Source organism: Mixophyes fleayi, chromosome 2 (genome assembly GCF_038048845.1).
Source record: "Mixophyes fleayi isolate aMixFle1 chromosome 2, aMixFle1.hap1, whole genome shotgun sequence".
NCBI classification, from domain to species: Eukaryota; Metazoa; Chordata; class Amphibia; order Anura; family Limnodynastidae; genus Mixophyes; species Mixophyes fleayi.
Window position 1 is genome coordinate 297,306,709 of NC_134403.1, and position 18,816 is coordinate 297,325,524.

At 38.7% G+C, this 18,816-nt stretch overlaps 1 protein-coding gene across 5 annotated transcripts in view; it reads right to left on the minus strand.

Annotated features, from left to right (window-relative positions):
- Positions 1-1,373: 1,373 nt before the first annotated feature.
- Positions 1,374-18,816, minus strand: part of SHROOM2 (shroom family member 2) — a 195,204-nt gene continuing 177,761 nt past the window's right edge. For all 5 annotated transcript variants that reach the window (XM_075196461.1, XM_075196460.1, XM_075196463.1 and 2 more), the window contains 5 exons: positions 17,482-18,204; positions 14,519-15,061; positions 10,735-10,903; positions 5,145-5,417; positions 1,374-2,066 (listed from right to left, as the gene is read on the minus strand). In XM_075196461.1, coding sequence (XP_075052562.1) covers positions 1,800-2,066; positions 5,145-5,417; positions 10,735-10,903; positions 14,519-15,061; positions 17,482-18,204 — 1,975 coding nt within the window. In that variant the 3' untranslated portion in view covers positions 1,374-1,799. The remainder of the gene's footprint in view (positions 2,067-5,144; positions 5,418-10,734; positions 10,904-14,518; positions 15,062-17,481; positions 18,205-18,816) is intronic.

An 18,816-nucleotide genomic window follows, 5' to 3' on the forward strand; every position in this document is an offset into this window, starting at 1 on the left:
GTATCAATTTGGGCAGACTTTCGACCATCGTGTCCCTACACACATTGACCCGACTTTTGAACGAGTGGTCGTAGGTCGGCTGGTTGAGCCGATTATTGGACAAAAACCCTGTAGTGTGTACCTATCTTAAGAGGACATGTAATTTACATTTAATATACTCATATAAGAGAACATTCTTGGAAGTGCTCTTTAACCTTTTCTGTGCATTGGTTGTTAATTGGTCCTACTCTTTCTACCTCACAACAGCTTCATATTAACTGTGTAGGCCTCTCCCCAGCTTCATATTAACTGTGTAGGCCTCTGCCCAGCTTCATATAAACTGTGTAGGCCCCTGCCCCGCTTCATATTAACTGTGTAGGCCTCTGCCCCGCTTCATATTAACTGTGTAGGCCTCTCCCCAGCTTCATATTAACTGTGTAGGCCTCTCCCCAGCTTCATATAAACTGTGTAGGCCCCTGCCCCGCTTCATATTAACTGTGTAGGCCTCTGCCCCGCTTCATATTAACTGTGTAGGCCCCTGCCCCGCTTCATATTAACTGTGTAGGCCTCTGCCCCGCTTCATATTAACTGTGTAGGCCTCTCCCCAGCTTCATATTAACTGTGTAGGCCTCTCCCCAGCTTCATATAAACTGTGTAGGCCCCTGCCCCGCTTCATATTAACTGTGTAGGCCTCTGCCCCGCTTCATATTAACTGTGTAGGCCCCTGCCCCGCTTCATATTAACTGTGTAGGCCTCTGCCCAGCTTCATATTAACTGTGTAGGCCTCTGCCCAGCTTCATATTAACGGTGTAGGCCTCTGCCCAGCTTCATATTAACTGTGTAGGCCTCTGCCCAGCTTCATATTAACTGTGTAGGCCTCTGCCCAGCTTCATATTAACTGTGTAGGCCTCTCCCCAGCTTCATATTAACTGTGTAGGCCTCTGCCCAGCTTCATATTAACTGTGTAGGCCTCTGCCCAGCTTCATATTAACTGTGTAGGCCTCTCTCCTTTCAAACAGCTTGACTGACCAACAGACCAGATAGCATGAGCAGGACTCACTAGTGACTCTTTCCTGGTTGGAACTGCAGGCTAAGAAGGAAAATAAGACAAGAAAGACTAATACATAAACTATTCATCTGAGGTTTTTTTAAAAAAGAAGAACCGCTGTGTTCAGCAGTCCTTTAAATTGTGTTATGTCATGGTGATGATCCTTTCTGTGCATCATCATAATAAATACAATTTATATAAAGGACACCATTTATTTTTCATTGCTTATTAGCTTTCTCCAGGAGAAACTGAGACAACAGCAGATTTTCAGGAAGATAAATAAAACCCCAGAATAACTGCGGCAGGGTGAGGTCAGATAGAAAAAAATGAAATATTGTCCTAAGTATTCATTATGCAGCTGTTATGTAGAACACTTTTAATGAGATCATATTTGTGGTTGTTTGATTTATCACTGTGCTACAGAGCTTTCTTAACAATTATTTTATGTTATACATAAAACAGAAAAACAATGGCTACATGCAGTATATCGTAACAGAGTTCACTATACGGACGATTTCAAATTGTACATTTAAGTTTGCATTTCTAACAGAAACACCTATGGATCTAAAGCATGGAGTCCCATGTAGAGTCCAACATAAAATAGAAAAATTAAATATATATAATCCAATCAAACCAAAGAATTATTGCTAACAAGAAGCATTTTTCAATTTGTGTAACATCCACTCAAATGGTCCTACTCCTTTTCACATGTTGAGATTAAGAAACGCGTAGGAAAGGACGGCCAGAAGTCCAGCTTTGGCTCCGCCATTCTCTACTTGATACGTTCCGAAGGGAGGCTATCGGTCAGGCATTTAAGTTGTTCTTCTCCCAGCTTGATTTTGTCTTCCAGCTCCCGTTGCTCGAGGATGAGTGCAGATTTCATCTTTACAAAGTGCTCATAGTCTGCAAGGTTTTCCTCACTGAGGTAACTAGCCAAAATGTCGAAAACAGTGCGCTCGCGGCGGTCTAAGTTCTCCTTCAGTTCCTTTGCGTCTTCATGCTGCCTTATCAGCAACTTCCTCTTCTCAACTAGTGTCCTCTGACAATATGAAGAGACAAATTATTAACATGATACTAAAACAGAACAAGAAACGCATGGCAATTAAAAGTTATAATTCTCTACAAAATAAACAGTAAAGTATAAGGGAAATGTTTATGATGTGCAGAGAACATAATGTATAAAGTAGAACCTGCTATATTATTTGCTTCTCATACTTAATTCCTCTAGCAACATTAGCAATACCTAGCACGTCTTAACAACTAACATTTACTGAAGAAACAGATCATATATTAAAACTACAATAACTTACAAATGTGCAACTATCTCATTGTTAGTCTGATACAAAAGATATCATCACAGTATGACACGCATAATGTCATTTATCTGAGAATGTCCAGATAAATAACGATAAAAGACCAAACTACCTTGCAGCCCATGGGTGTCATAGTAGTACTGCAGAACTCACTCAGGGAAGTCCAACAGCATTACACTAAATACTCCCAGCTGCGCCATCTGACTTACAAACTGAAATAAAGAGGGGCATCTCAACCTGATCAGCCAAATGCTCATTTGTGTTTTTTTACTACAGGATTTAGTTATAGGAGAGGTTAGCAATGCTCAATATACAACCTACTTTTTTAATTTGTTATAAATGTTCAGCAAGACAAAAAATATCAGTTGCCCTGCTATATCAATTATCCGCATACTCATGTAGATACATGCACACACAGAACTTGGCGAGATGCTAGGGATCTTACTGCCTCTGGCAGGCCTAACATATATGGATTTACACAGGGGTGAATTTCAGTGACATGACCTTCAGTAGCTAATTAGGAGAGCTTGCAAATAGAAAACTAGCACTATTTTAAAAAAAACAACTTTTCTGACAGATAGAACTTGTTATGTGTAAGGTACAGAGGGCATATATAAAATGTGTCAAGTCCAGCTTTTATAAATGTGCAGTTTTTGCCATGACATTTTTTTTTATCACTCCTTTATTTTAGTATTGCTGCTGATTGACAGTTGTTAAAAATGTCCCCTAGTGTTTAAAGTCATGACATGCATGTTTAAATCCACTTGACAGGCCTACTTGCCTGACAGCCTGCATTAGCAAGAAGACTGTAAAAGCTCAACACAGGGAATGCTGAACTATTTCCATTCATTTTTCAGATAAGTTTATATGTATTTAGGTATTCAGCCACTGTGGATAAAGACACTAAGCATCGAGCATGAACACATCATCACTGGAGCAGAACCCAGAATGAATACAATATAAACCAATAACAAAATACATGAAATTAGTTAAATCAACAATAATAATAATAATTCCTGTAAACAAAAACTACTGATGCAGTCTTGCTCTTGCTATGCATGTATACATTAAATTATATATATATAAAAATACACACACACACATATATATATATATATATATATATACATATTTGGGGGCCTATTTATCAAAGATCTCCCCCCCTGTAATTTAGAGGTAAATCCCCGAAAACAGCAGTTTTTGGGCATTTACCACTAAATTACTATGTATTATTCTAGCATTGCAGCAGATATCTCGGATATCTGCTGCTTTGCTTCCCTCATCGTTTTACTGAGCACTCCCCATAACAGTGTATGGGAAGTGCTCAGTAACGCTATGTATCAATGACTGATACTTAGTTTTCAATCATGGTAATGTACGCCATCTGAAGCTGGTGTATATTACCATGATTGAAAACTTTCACTGAAAACAGCTCTGCTCCGAAGAGCAGGGCTGCACAGCACATGATCCCTCCATCACATGCCTCAGGTTCCTTCAGACAGGGATCTCTGTGCGCATGGCTGAGTTTACCAGTCGGCGCATGCGTGCAGGGATTGAAAGAGGGGCGAGCAGCATCACACAGGGAGGAGAAGAAAAGACTTCAGTGAAAGGTAAGTGATAATCTTTACAGGAGCAGCCGTTTATCGGAACGGCTGTTCCTGTATTGATTTTTTAATACATATGAGAAACTTTTCAAGCCCCATCTATGTGATGAGGATTGAAAAGTTTCATTCATATTCTGCGGTCATTGGTAAATATATATATATTAGTAATTGAACACTGATGTAAAACAAAAAACCCATAAGATCACAACATGGATTTATTTACTTAACGATAAGGGGGAAACAGACTCACGGTGGGGTCATACTCTAAGAACTACAGGAAGTAGGGTAGCCTGACAAAACTTAAAAAAACCTCCTTCTATCCCTACTTAAAAACTTGAAGAAAGGATTTCAACTTTGGAAGAGAGCCCAGATATATATATATGGAAAGGTATCAATAATACCAATACCTTTAGAAAGATGAAGGTTAGCTGTCCAGGGCTCCTTGCAGGAACCCTAGGGAGCCTAGGCATGTGATCTTTGTATTAAACAAAAGAGGAAAATTATATAATATACAGAATAGTAATAATATCCTAGTCTTTAGTTCAACAATCATGCACTCACTAAATTGTACATAAATTTTTATGAGGATTAGTGATTCCTCTTTGACTCTTTGGTTTTAGTTATTTCTGGGCTTTTGTGAAATCTTTCCTTTTTTGCCATATAACTTCTACTTTTTGAGTACCCAGCTACAAGCTCTTAGTCTCTACCCTAAGGCACTAAACACAATTTCCCTTTGCTGCATTTGTAGAGGCAGCACTAGGTCCTGTGTTTTGTGAAGGCTGTGTTCACCTTCTTCCTTTATTTGGAGTGTTTAGCAAAAAAATGAAAAGTAATGCACACCAAATGGATACTGAACTCATACGTAAAGTAATTCGCATGCAGATACCTTTCAGAAGCATTCAGTAAAAAGTGCAGCCTAACGAGCATTTAAATACTATATAAAGTAAAATAGTGCACCCAACATGGATCCTGAACTCTTGTATAAAGTTGTATATTTGTAGGTTTCAGATCCATTTAAGTGCTTTCATTAAGAAGCACACTCTAATAAGCACTAGGTGTTTCACCATATAAAAGTACCATATGCACAAAGAGTCCTTTACCTACATGGAAAACATCAGACTACATTTTCAAATCTAGAAAATTGTTTCAAGTTTTGCATGCTGTTGAAAGTGTTCCCACTGCTATCTGTATAGTACTTACTCGTTCTTCTGAGGAGGCAGTTTCATCTAGGTTATTAAGGGCATTTTCCACCCGAGCAAGCCTTCCAGACAGCGACAGCAGAAGATTAACTATTTTCTCTAGATCTCCAATGAACATTCGGAACTTGTCAAACTCATTTGTTTTGCAGACCTCTTTCACAATGACCTCAACCTCCTCTCCTAAAGCGTTGTTACACTGGATGTCCTCTAAGAGGGTTTCTCGAGCTTCCCGGAGAACCTGCAGCTTCTTACTGATACTGTCTATCAGTGCTTGCTGTGAAAAACACAGATAAATAGCATATCAATAATTTTGTTTATTCCACAAATTACTGTTAGATTACCCCCATAATTTTAAAAATGCAAAAAAAAACTGAATGGAAAATGATAAGCTTTGGAAAAGTAACCCAACAATAATCGGAAACGTACAATATAATGTGCTAAAAGTACTCCATGCCAACAAGTATACAACTGAATGTGTAGTTTAATTTATCTTAGAGTTGTTTAAATGTCATTGCATTAATTTTTAGATAGTGGATTCTGTCTTGCCTGTGTTAGGTGTCCCTCATTTGCACTAGGTTATTGGGCACACCCCTGATCCACTAAGACGATCCAGTCCCTCTCTCCACCCTAGTTTAAACGTGAAGCCGCCCGGGACTTTTAGGGTGCAGTATGGGACAGCGGGATGGTCACCTCATCCCAACTATACCAAGGAGACTTCAGTGGCATGTTAAAAATTAAACGCCAACACAAAACTATAACAGCAACGCAGCATTTTGCATTTTACTACCTATTACCTAGGATACATCACTTACACATATTGCTGAAGCGTTACTGAGAAGCTATGTAGCCAGAAATTAAAAAACATAGAAGAAGATTGTGGCACAAGTAACACATTAAGTAAACAATTTCTGTGCAATGGTATTTATATCACTATCATTAACTAAAATTATATGATACTTTGGAAATTCAAAAACCTTTCATACTTAAAGGATCAAGAACAAACTGAAAAGCTTCTTTATGTGTATAAGTACAGCTATTTGCTAGCCTAACGCATTTCCATGTGTATGTCTACTTCCCCTGGAAAATCTATCTGTGTCTAGGTTTGAATATGCGCATGCTGGAAAGAGTGGCTCCAACTCAATCCAATTTAGGACCACCACGGTCATTCATTTCAACTTTTCAGTCCCATACCCCGGCCTAAAACTGACAAGTGATGTAATATGTCCTGTATACGTAAAGATGAGACTAGATCTCTGGCACCTTTAATGCAGGAAAAGTAAATTTCAAATTAAATTGGCCACCCTCCAGCAAAATATTGAATGCCCCTATAAATGTATTACCTCAATCCCGCTATCCAACTGAAATAATCTGATTCATTAAGGATCTTAACTTAAGAAACTTCTTATTTCAGACAAAACCATGTTACAATGCAAGGGGTGCAAATTAGCATTCTGTTTTGCACATAAGTTAAATACTGACTGTTTTTTCATGTAGCACACAAATACTTGATAGCTTATTTGTACACTGAAATTTAAAGTTGATATCTGTGTGCTACATGAAAAAAACAGTCAGTATTTAACTTATGTGCAAAACAGAATGCTAATTTGCACCCCTTGCATTTTAACATGGTTTTGTCCAGGAGACTGAAATAAGAAGTTTCTTAAGTTAAGATCATTAATGAATCAGGCCCCTAGTCTGTAAAGCAAAAAAACATTTGTGTTGTGGGTTTACACTTTTGCAGTTCATAAAAGATACTTATTGTTCCTTTTATATTTTATACACAGTTTTACAAGAGAGTTATAAACAACTATTACATAAAAATGCATCCTGCAGTACTGCTTTAGAATAGAAGATTTCCATTTAAGCCATGCAATTTCAAGCAGCTCATCTCAGAGGGAACACAGTGTAACAAGATGAATTAGTATGGCTTGTGCCCAGAGGTTATAATGTATTGTAGCAGAGACATGGATAATTCCCTTGTACAAAACAAAGTGTCACTACTTGTCTCGCAGGCTGAACATCCCAGGGTTTCTGCATTCTCATCAAAATGTACAGATTGCAATATGAGGAGGACACTTTCTCTTGTTACAGCAACCCACTGGCAAATGCTTTGTAAAATCAAGCACATTACATTAGAGATGTACCTCTAATGTAATGTGTTATTTATCTTGGAGTGCGAGTGGAACCTCACATAAGAGTTGTAGCAGTGCAAAATCCCACTGCTTTTTCCTGTATGAAATTTCTAATCAAATTACTTTATTATTAACAAGCAACCGCTGATGTAAAATGTGTATAAAAGTAAAGTGTGCAAATTGTGTATATATGCACTTTGCAGGAGTCAGGAAAGTCTGTCTTGCCAAGTAAGTTTTTAATATTCCAGCCTCTCCGCACCTTATAACTAAAGGTGAAGATACAAACAGATACAAGGTAGAGTCACTGCAAACAATTGTCCAATTAAGCGTAAGGATCTGCTGGCTACACTGTATGTAGAAGGAAAGAACACTTCTTGTTTATGGCACCCTTTGGATGGCCGAGCAGCCAGTAGATCAGACTATGAAGGTGGCAATGATGGGAGAGCTGAAGAGGAGCAGGATAGCCACAATCAGAAGAACGTAAAGTAATAGTAACAATGGAAGTAAGTGGTAGCAGGATCTAGATTGTACTGTCGCACTCAGGCAGGAGAATGGAAACTGTTTGCATGTAGAAAGTATTACAGTCTGTTTATTTCCCATCAAGCCTTGTGCCTTAGACAGGGCTTGGGCGTGTCTGTATTAAAATGGAAAAAAAACAATAATAATAACCGCTATACTGTATATAATTATATACCACACCATTATATACTCTATTCTCTTGAGCTGAACAGCACCATGATTGTTTTGAAGATCAAGTTCTATATGGGTTTCTGAAGTGGACACCCGGTCACTCGGCTATCTGCATTTTTCTTCTTTAAAATGTTCCTAATAGGCTGCTAAGATGAGTCTTGTCCCCCAGATCAAAATTTTCCAGCCAGCCCCTGCACTGTATATATTTAAACTATGAACATATGAATGAGTGCTATCAAACGGCTTTGTCTTACAATGGCAAATGAAAAATAATGGGAAATAATCTTGGCTATCAGATAATTATCAATATTCATGTAATTAATTTGTTTTTTATTTTTTTGGAATGATTCCAAAGATTATGCGAGAAAAATCTTTTTGGGTTGTTTGGCACACACACACACACACACACACACACACACACACACGCGGGCACACACACACACCACACACACGCGGGCGCACACACACACACACACGCGCGCGCACACACACACGCGCACACACACACACACACACACTAATTGTATGATTCATTTGAATGATGGTTGTATAGGATGAGCATTACAGTCTGTGCAATTTGATTAATTGCACAGACTGTGTAACTAAAATCACATGGGTGGCCTGGATCTAAATCTGAATTTAAATGTCTAAATGACACGTTCCTAGAAGAAGATCAATGTGTTGTTATTAATGAAAACATTAACATAGTTTAGGAAAAAAAAACATTAAATGTAAGGACACTTAAATCTCCCTAAGAAAATGATCGCCTTTACTATTAAAGTGTTACTGTTACTTTATTTTTCATCTTTTTGGCATAACTCAGAAAATGTGATCCCATAATTTAATATAAATCTATTGCTGCTAAATACCAGTATTCAAACCTACCAGAACCAGTGCGAAATAGTTAATATGGACTTGGAAAAAGTTTGGAGAGGAAGTTAAGGAATACTGAAAACATCTTGAAAAGCTCTTTTTTTGTCTACCACAAATTACGTTAAATATTTCAGCTCATATTAAATGTTCCCTGGATTCCTCAAAAGATCAACATCCCCAGTTTCCACAGCAAAACGCATCTTAGTGTTTCAGGATTTAACAAATATAAAATAACTTTAGGTTTGCAAAAACATACAACATGTTTGACCAGTAAAATGGTGGTCAATCGCTTTACTTTTAACTTCCACTGGCAGGGTCTGTATCAAAAACGTACCCCACGAGGAAGGGGCATAGATCGCGTTCCTGGACCCTGGTGCAAAAACCAACTGAGGGCCAAATTAAGGTGCAATACGGTGTGAACATGAGAAGTGCACTGACAAAGTAATTAATCATTTTAATGCCCTGTGTATGTGGTCAACAGGATCAGATTAATGTTGTCATGACGTTAGTAAATCTTATCTATTGTATTGTTTTCACTGATTTAATAAGTCTTTGCCTCGTGGAAGCATTGCTGTTATGCATAATTGGTGTCCTTATGCTGTTACATGTCAGATGATCAGACATCTCACTTCCTCAGGCCATGCTAGCTATGCATTCTCTTAGAAATGTTCTATTCCAGTTATCTATGTACATATAAAGCATTCATATTATACTATAAGCATTTAAGTATGAATCTATGTGTATAATATCAGATCGTAAATTTGATATCTCTTGTTCCAGTTTCACCCCATTACATCAATAAAGATTCTCCTTCAGTCTCAGTGTTTGATGAAAGGAAGGCATTTAGTAGCCTATAAATCTATAGCTCACCAGACCAGTCTGTGGCCATGACTATATGTATGCCAGTACACTGGACTATGTGCATTAAGAGCCTTAAAAGTGAAAGGAAACTGGACTGGCCCTCCTAGTCAGCATTACTATATCCTGTGCAATCTGAATCTAATAGCAGCGGTTATGTTAGCCGCTACAAGCATAAGCATGTTCACATAATGTGGCGGGTGCCTAGACACACCCTAATGTACAGCCAAATTAAGATGGGGGCACGCATGGTCCATTCACAACAGTCACTCTGCGGCTGCTTCTTTAGAGCAACCACAATATATACAAGACAGCCAAAGCAGAGTTGCTGTGCATGCTCAGCCGCTACAGATCCTTCCATGTTCCTCTGTGGAACTGAAGAGCTCTGGACTCGCTGGGACCAGAGTGGTGAGTGGGGACAATACTGTGTGGAATAATATGAACTTGGGGCACTACTGAGTGGTATACAATTAACTGGGGACACTATTGTGTAGCATAATATGAACTGGAGTCACTACTACTGTGGCATAGTATGAACTGGGGGCACTGTGGTGCATAATATGAGTTGGGGGCACTTCTAGAAAAATAGGTTGTTCCATAGGGGCTTTGCTCTCACTCCTAGGGAATAGCAGGTGATGCAGACATGTGAGAGCATGTTGGTCATTATGAGGAAAGAAAGCACTGTGTCAATTGTCTTGTGAGGTGATGGGCAAAAGTTTCACACCATTATAAAGGGGCTCTGATTTATATATAATTACAGCTAGACAGGTATAAGGTTGTTCTATTTTTTATTTTTTTTCAATTTCATTTTGGACCAGGAGAAAGCAATCCTGTTATGTATGAACATTATAAGCAACTGTAATACAATAAAATCCCTAAGCCTTCCAGACCTATACTTGACTATGAAGAAGCCAGTGTGGGAGTAGTAAAGTTACTTTACAAAAAAAAAAAACCTGGATTTTTAAATGCTTGATATTTTTAAATAAAAAAACAATAAATTAGAAATAAACATATTTCAATGCACGTTCCAAGTGTTACCTTTTTCTCAAATAGGTTGTGGTCCAGCTCGTCCTCGGAGTTCTCCTCAATGTGGTCCTGCTCCTGCATGTCTTTCATCTTAATGAGGAGCTCAGCTTTGGCTACAGACGTGCTGTAGTAGGTAGAACTGGTTGTCAGAGAGACTGCTGCCATATTCTGATCCTCTTTTCTGTTGGATAATCACAAGAGAGAGTTCACTGTATTTGCTGAAGTAATAGAACATAGATTTTGCACAAAATCGTGTCTTGATCTGACTTGATTATTTGGGTCTGCTTCTCATAAACATAAATGCATATGTATGTATACATAAAAACTAATACAAATAAGAAACAGACAAAAAAAAATAAAACAGCAGATAAGTGATATAACAAAATACCATTTTTCTACTTTATTTGACACATAGCTACAGAAATATACACTTAATTAAATACAATAGTTTGCAACATATTGTGAGCCAGGAGAAATATCAGATATTTGTGATCAGCTTAGCTAATGATTAACTTCAATTATGGCTTTTTCAGCATATACTATACATATGGAAATAACTGTTAACAGTTGGCGTAATAAGTACTGATAATCATCCTTTTAAACTATTGAATTGTAATCCTAACTATACACTCTGTCATGTGCTCGCTACAAAGCTCCAGATGGCCAAAATAAACACTTCAGCAAAAGATAGTAAAGGATTGAAAATCAATAGAAATCATGTCCTTCTACACTGGTGCTATTCTTTAGGTGATCAGGGCTAGCATTAGAAATCACGGGCCTCCCCAATATCCTGTTAGCCAGAGCACCACTCTCTTCCCCTCTGCATTCAGTAATTACAGTACAATTGTACAAAGGAGACTGACAATCTGTTGGCTAGTGTTTAAAGCAGACCTCCAATCTGGCTGCTTGTGTTTAAAGCAGACCTCCAATCTGGTGGGATTGTGTTTAAAGCAGACCTTCAATCTGATGGGTTAGTGTTTGACAGGGTCGGACTGGCCCGCCGGTGGACCGGACTATCCACCGGTAGGCCCTGAATCGCTCCCCTCTTCGTTGGTGGGGGGAGCTAGAAATTTTAATAGTAAAAAAAAACCAACAAAAAACAAACCTCACGTGACCGCAGCGCCGGCTCCGTTCGCACTGAATGCCGGGCGTGACGTCATCACGCCCGACATTCAGTGAGGAGCGCCGGCAAGACAGAGGAGAAGAAAAGGAAGAAGCAGATAGAAAAGGTAAGTGATAGGGGAGCATGGAACAGAAATAGGAGTATGGAACAGAAATAGGAGTATGGAACAGGAACAGAAATAGGAGTATGGAACAGAAATAGGAGTATGGAACAGAAATAGGAGTATGGAACAGAGAAGTGGGAGCATGGAACAGAGAAGGGGGAGCATGGAACAGAGAAGGGGGAGTATGGAACAGAGAAGGGGGAGCATGGAACAGAGAAGGGGGAGCATGGCAGAGTAAAGGGGGAGCATGGCAGAGTGAAGGGGGAGCATGGCAAAGTGAAGGGGGAGCACAGACAGTATGGCAGTGTGTGAAGGGGAGCCAGGAGAAGGGTGGAGCAAAAGCAGCATGGAGGGTGCAGTGTGATTATAAGGAGGCACATCATGGTGATGAAGGGGCGCAGTAATGTGTGTGTGATGGCACAACGGGCTTGTGGCAATGTAATGTGTGTGTGGTAGGTGATGGCTAAATAATGGGTGCTATTTTCTTTGTAGGGTGAAGATGGGGCAATTTAATTTTATAGTGGGGACTATTAATTTAAGATGGGGTGGTTTGGGCGCTATTAATTGAATGTTGGGCTGAGTTTGAGGAGCATGAGGTATATTTATTAAATGTGAATATGAATTATTTAATGGCAGTGACGGTTGCAGGAAATAGGTATATTTATTATATGTAAATGTGATTAATTTATTGCAGGGGCTGTCTGTTGGGAGGGAAATAGGTTTATTAAATGGGAATACTATTACTTTTATGTTGGGGCTGGAGGAAGTCCTAAGTATTAAATGTGGGTCCTATTGATTTAGCACCGGGGCTGGTTGGAATTTTCTAAATGTACCCATTATTTTTTCCAAATAGGACCCCTCAACATTCCAGGATCCAGACAAGCCGCAGCTAAAGAAACCAGCAGCCACAGGTGGTGACAACAACAGGTAGGACAGTCTGTCAAATGTTCTGAGTCTAGTGCAGGCTTGGCTAACCTGTGGCACTCCAGGTTTTGTGAAACTACAAGTCCCAGCATACCCTTCCAGCAATAGGCTGCTATATATTGGTAAAGCATGCTGAGGCTTGTAGTTTCACAACACCTGGAGTGCCACAGATTAGTTAAGTCTGGACTAGTGGGATAATCCCGATTTTTGGTGACTGTTCTGCCCAATCTAAGGTGTAGATCAAGACTGTACTCTTTATACACACTGCATTCTTTATATACTACACTATTGTGCTAGCTGTCCTTTGTGGGCTGACCACTCCCCCTCTAGTGTCTGGTCTCACCTCTTTGATGGTTGGCCACACCCCCTCTGGTGGGCCCCTAGCGTTGCTGTCCCCTGGTGGGCCCTTCATGCCCCAGTCCGACACTGGTGTTTGACGCAGACCTCTAATCTGGTGCCTGGGTACAGCATGTCCTTCCATTCACAGTACATGCTCGGATTTGTTAATAGTGTCACACAGTGTTTCTATACTGTTTCTTGCCCAACGTTATTAGCAAATGAGAGTGTTGGGAACAATAAGCAGGATGTTACAGACAGCTTCCAGTGGTATTTATTTTTCAGAGCGAGCCTGAGAGATCTATGACGAAAGGGCTGGCCCAACTACTTTCTGGAATTAGGGTGTTTGTAAACATAGAAGCACAATCTACACCCCTTTTAACCTCTAATGGCCTCAGAATTCAGTGTATTAAAAAATTTTTTTATTAGGTTGAATAACTGGCTTCACCCCCAAACATTGCCAGCTTTTCAAAATAGGTCTATATATTTTTAAAACTGAAAAAAAAGTAATACTAAAATGTATCCAGGTCTGTGAGCTGTGTATTCTGAAAAAAATGCTCACTGGAGTTTAATGGGCACATTCAATTGTTGTCTTTCCGCGCCGCGGAAAAAAGGAGTACAGTTAATACGGTAATATGTAGCTGGATTTCAGCTCGCGGCTCAGGGAGCTGCGAGCTGAAATCCAGCGAGTAAATTACCGTATTAACTGTTTTTCCGCGCACGATTACCGTAATAACGGTAATCGTGTTTACGGTAATCATGCGCGGACCGCGAGATTTTCCGCCGAGAATTGAATATGCCCCTAAAAGTGTTTTCTTCTTCTTTTTAGAACTTCTGTAAATGGACAAGTGTAATAGGATCATAGTGCAACAGATATGCTAAAAAAACAATACATCCATCCAAATCTACTCTTATGTGTCAGTAAGTATGACATTGTCATAAAATCCCCACTTTGCCTTTTTTTGAGCAAAAAACACTATTTCACTTAAATTATTTTCAAATTGCAAAAACTTGAAAAATGTCTCAGGGAAACCTGTGTTTAAATGGAAGCCCATAGTCTTTGTACCAGCAAGAGATTGTATACCTGTTTGTATCTATATATGCAAAAACACATATATCCTAAGATCATCCACTCTGGGATCACATCATTTCCCAGTAAGCAAAAACTGAAAATGTAGGACTAATCCAAATTGATAGATACAAATTTGTAACTTTCAAGAGGTGTAAATCATCAATGTTCTTAAAAGTGTAATATAACCCTTATTTATGGTTTAATTCCATTTTAAACATGTGATCTTATGGCTACATACTTTTCATCTGGAGGTCTTGGAGATGGGACTTTTGGATTCAGCTTCCTACGTTGCTGAGCTTCTTCAAGAAGATGTTCATCCTTTCTAAATATTCCTTCCATAAGGTCCATTGTGGTCATCATTTTGGCATTAGGACCTAAAATATCTGCAAGAGACTTATCTTTTCCTACAATTTCTCTCATCAGTTCCTCAGACTTCAAGTCAGCATAAATCAAATCTTTGCTTTTTGAATTAACAGCTGGGAGTGAGGAGACTGCCCTCTCTTTTGTGTTCTCAACAAGTTCCAGGACTGATTGACTGTCTGTGTCTCTCGACTGGTCTTCTGGGCCTGGGCCATGCCTTGTATAAGCGCAGAAACGGGAATAGGATTGCTCAGGTGTACTGAGAGTTTTGAGTTGGTCCTTGGCAAGACCAGTGGGTAAGGCAAGCGGCTCAATGGCACTGAGCAAATTGTTCCTGCTTTCCTTCTCTGCATGGCTTTCAGAATGGACAATTTTAATGGGGACCATCTTCACTTTTGTGTTGTCTATAAGTCTTTCAATTCTGAAAATAAAATGTAAAATATAAAGATGAGTGAGCTTGTTTTCCCTTTTTTTTTTTTTTTTTTTTTTTTTTTACAAAATTGTATAAAAATAAGCTTTATGCTAGTGTTGTGTGGATATTTTGGATTTAGAAATGAATCCACAGGCTGAGCTTAAACATAGTTTAGATGTTGTAAGACCTAAATACTATGTTTTTGTGTTCTATAAAATTACATGGCAGCATAACTAAAATCTAAACCGACATGTTTCAGAATCAGCTTTCTTTGTTTCCTTCTAAAAATACAATTGCAAAAAATACTAGTTTGAAAAAAGCCAAAGGGTCAAACCATGGACAGACTATAAGATATATAACTTAGTTTTGCAGCAATGAATAGGCTGATATTATTTTTCTTCAGAAATGAACTACACAAATTATTCTATTGGACTTTTTAGCAGTACATAGCAGGAATGGCTAGTCAATCCACTCTGGCTATGCATGATCTGTATTCACCCATGATACGTATTTTAGCATACAGAACATTATGGTAATTTTGTTGAGACAGACTGGGGGGTCTTTTAGCCTCAGGGTCAGGTACCAAAATTCAACTTCTGAAGGAATTTTGGTGGGTCTCCATTATCACTGGAAAACTACATTTCTTTTCAACAGTAAAGCTGTTGAAAAGATCTGTTGATCATGACTATGGATTATGACTCACAAGACAGTCTGGACCACAATATAGATAAACAAAGGTTAGAACCACTAAAATGAAGGGATCAATAATGCCAATTCAATCTATAATATTAGCTTTTTAACACAATGTGTGCATTGGAATTGAAAAATCCCAAAAGTCCCTAAATGTCAGGAGCACAAAGAGTCCATTTAACATAGCAGATTGTTTGGAGCGCTCTTATAGGTAAAAATCAGCCCCCTTGTGTCAGAGAAACTACATTTCCTATTGAACGTAATGTGACACTATGAGAGGATTACATGCCTTTAGAAGACCACAAGATATTGTGAAATGTCTGTGTACTGCAGCCCTTTTTCTGCACACACTCAATCACATTTAAAATGCTCCTAGTGAAGGTAAGTTGCTATATGGGCTTAACAATTATTCACAAGAATACAGCCTACCAATGCACTGGGAACTAGTGATGGGAAGTAGGCCAGTATTTAAATTCCTTGCCTACCAATGACAAAGGCAGACTTGCTGGAGACCAGTGGAAATCTCAGTATTAGCAGCTTGTCATCTTGGACAAGCCACGTGGTCTCCCTGTACTCCCCGATATTTTATAAGCTCATGATCTGGGAACATAATGATATAGGTTATATAAAAATAAGTATTAAAATAAGTGAGGCATGACTGAACCCGTATTAATTCATTAGAAACTTGATTCCATTGTAAAGAACATTTACTGAACACAGAAAATGGCTATATCCTAATTTTTAGATCAAGTTTAATTTCATGTTCAACACATGTTATGTAAACATCCACTATACATCACCTCTTTTATTTATATAAGAGCGAGCTGCCACGTGTCCACTGCTAGGATTAAACAGTACCAAAGTACAGTTTGCAAACAGTGACTCTCACTGACAAAATTATCATGCGATATGCTGCAACACCTTTTTGTCCCGTGTAGCCTATAACATTGGTACAAAGCATCTGTCAGTGTCGCAGCAAGAAAATAATATTACTTGTGCAGCAGTGACCAAATAGCCGTAAGTAGTTCAAAGATTTGCTCATTTATTGACACCGCAATATATGTAATATTTAAACAGATATGACATTCCTAAAGGTAATAAGTTTGCTCCTCTGTAAAACTAATAATTTAGTGACAACGGGATTTTATTGTCGAGATTTGTTCTACACTGTCCTCCCTCATACTCTACTACTGGTTGGATTGGGGCTTGCCAAGATAGACCGAAACTCTGGTTTAGGGGCTCAGGATTATGACCATGTGTCAAGATTGTTAAAAATGGTAGATATGATATAGCAGATACCCGCTGTTAATAGAAGCAACACATGCAGGAATTAGGTTCTCTTTGAAGAATAATAAACACACTAATACACACCATCTATCACTGATATTCAACGTTCTCCAGGTCACTATGCCTGGAACATCTAGTTATTTCAGACACTAAGGTTGGGATATGTAAGTATCTCTTGAATCTTGGCTGACAAGTTTGTTTTATTGAATGCCTTGCATGCTATTTAAATACTTTTCTTAGCTTGAAAAATCTGTCTTTGCACCCAACAATTAATCAGTTTTTTTTAATAAAATAGGAAATTATTCAAAAAAAGGGTTTATTATGTATGAGCAGTCTGGTAGATATAGAAATTCAGAACCCGCCCGAACATTTCCTATTTAAAAGAACCTTACTAGAAAACAAGAACAAAAGAAAACCTTTAATGCTTAGCTTGCTATTTAGAAAACTACTACCTGGCCATGTTTTCATCCTGAACCAGAAGCGGAGGTTTATCTGTAAGTTTTTGTGGAGCAAATTGAGGAGAAGGTGATCTTGATGGTTCCATCCCAGGCTTTTGCAGATACGGCTTTGAGGACACTTCAGACTCGGAACTAATGTACTTCTTGTCTAGGTGCTGGCTCACATTCTCTGATGACCCAGAAAGTGGAGGATTATGCAAATGTACATTTAAATGTTTATCTGAAGGCACCCCAGGACTGTGGACAGGTGTTGTCTGAGGTTTAACTACATCCAGGGTGTTAGGGGATTGTGGTAGGACAGTCTTCAGCAAAGATTCTGTTGATGCAGCAAGAGAAGACGTGGAGTCAGTCAGCCGCCAGTACTTATCTAGTTTTGGAGGCGGCGGTCTTTGGGGAGCTGGTCCACGTTTCTTATTCACAGATGGTGGATCTTGCCTTTGATTTCCTTCTCCTGACTGGGAGGAATACTTACTGCCAGACTGAGTTTCTGAAATAGGGATAGCTGAATAGCCAATATCTCGGGTCCCTAACATCACATTGTCATTTAGAAATCTGTAATCATTTGGCAGTGTTTCTGATCTCGCTCTGCTTTGTTGAGATACATTTACTGTATCTGGTACTTCAGATACAGGTTTGCTGGACACCTTCCATTTGTTATCATACGCAGTCTGCTCCTTTACTGCTGGCAGATCTCTGTTGTCCTCTATCTCCACAATCCTGCAATGAAATATATCTAATATTAACATTTTTTTCTTGGTTAAAAATAATAGAATGAAGGCACATTAGTAGGCAGTCTTCTTTGCCACACATGATTTGAAAAATGTCTCTAAATCAACATTACTAACACTGGTGAAGTATTAATGATGCAATGAGAATATTATGATGTGTTGTCAACAATGTATAAACCTGACATAAAGAAAAATTTAAGCGAGAATACTACAATATTCCCTAAAAGTAGTAAAGTCATTAACAAACAATACTTGGGTGTTGTCCTTTCCTGGCAACTTCAATATTACGAGACAATACAATGAGGCATTGTTAAATCATGTCTGACAGCTTTCACTGCACCCATCCAAACAGGTTATGCGGGTAACTGTCTTAAACTATAGAATTTTTTCATTGCAACTTTGAAAATTACAGTGGACCATACAGATAACTGGGAACGATCATGGCCTGGGGCCTGATTCATTAAGGATCTTAAATTAAGAAATGTCTTATTTAAGCCTCCTGGACAAAACCATGTTACAATGCAAGGGGTGCAAACTAGTTTTCTGTTTTGCACATAAGTTAAATACTGACTTTTTTCATGTAGCACACAAATACTTATTT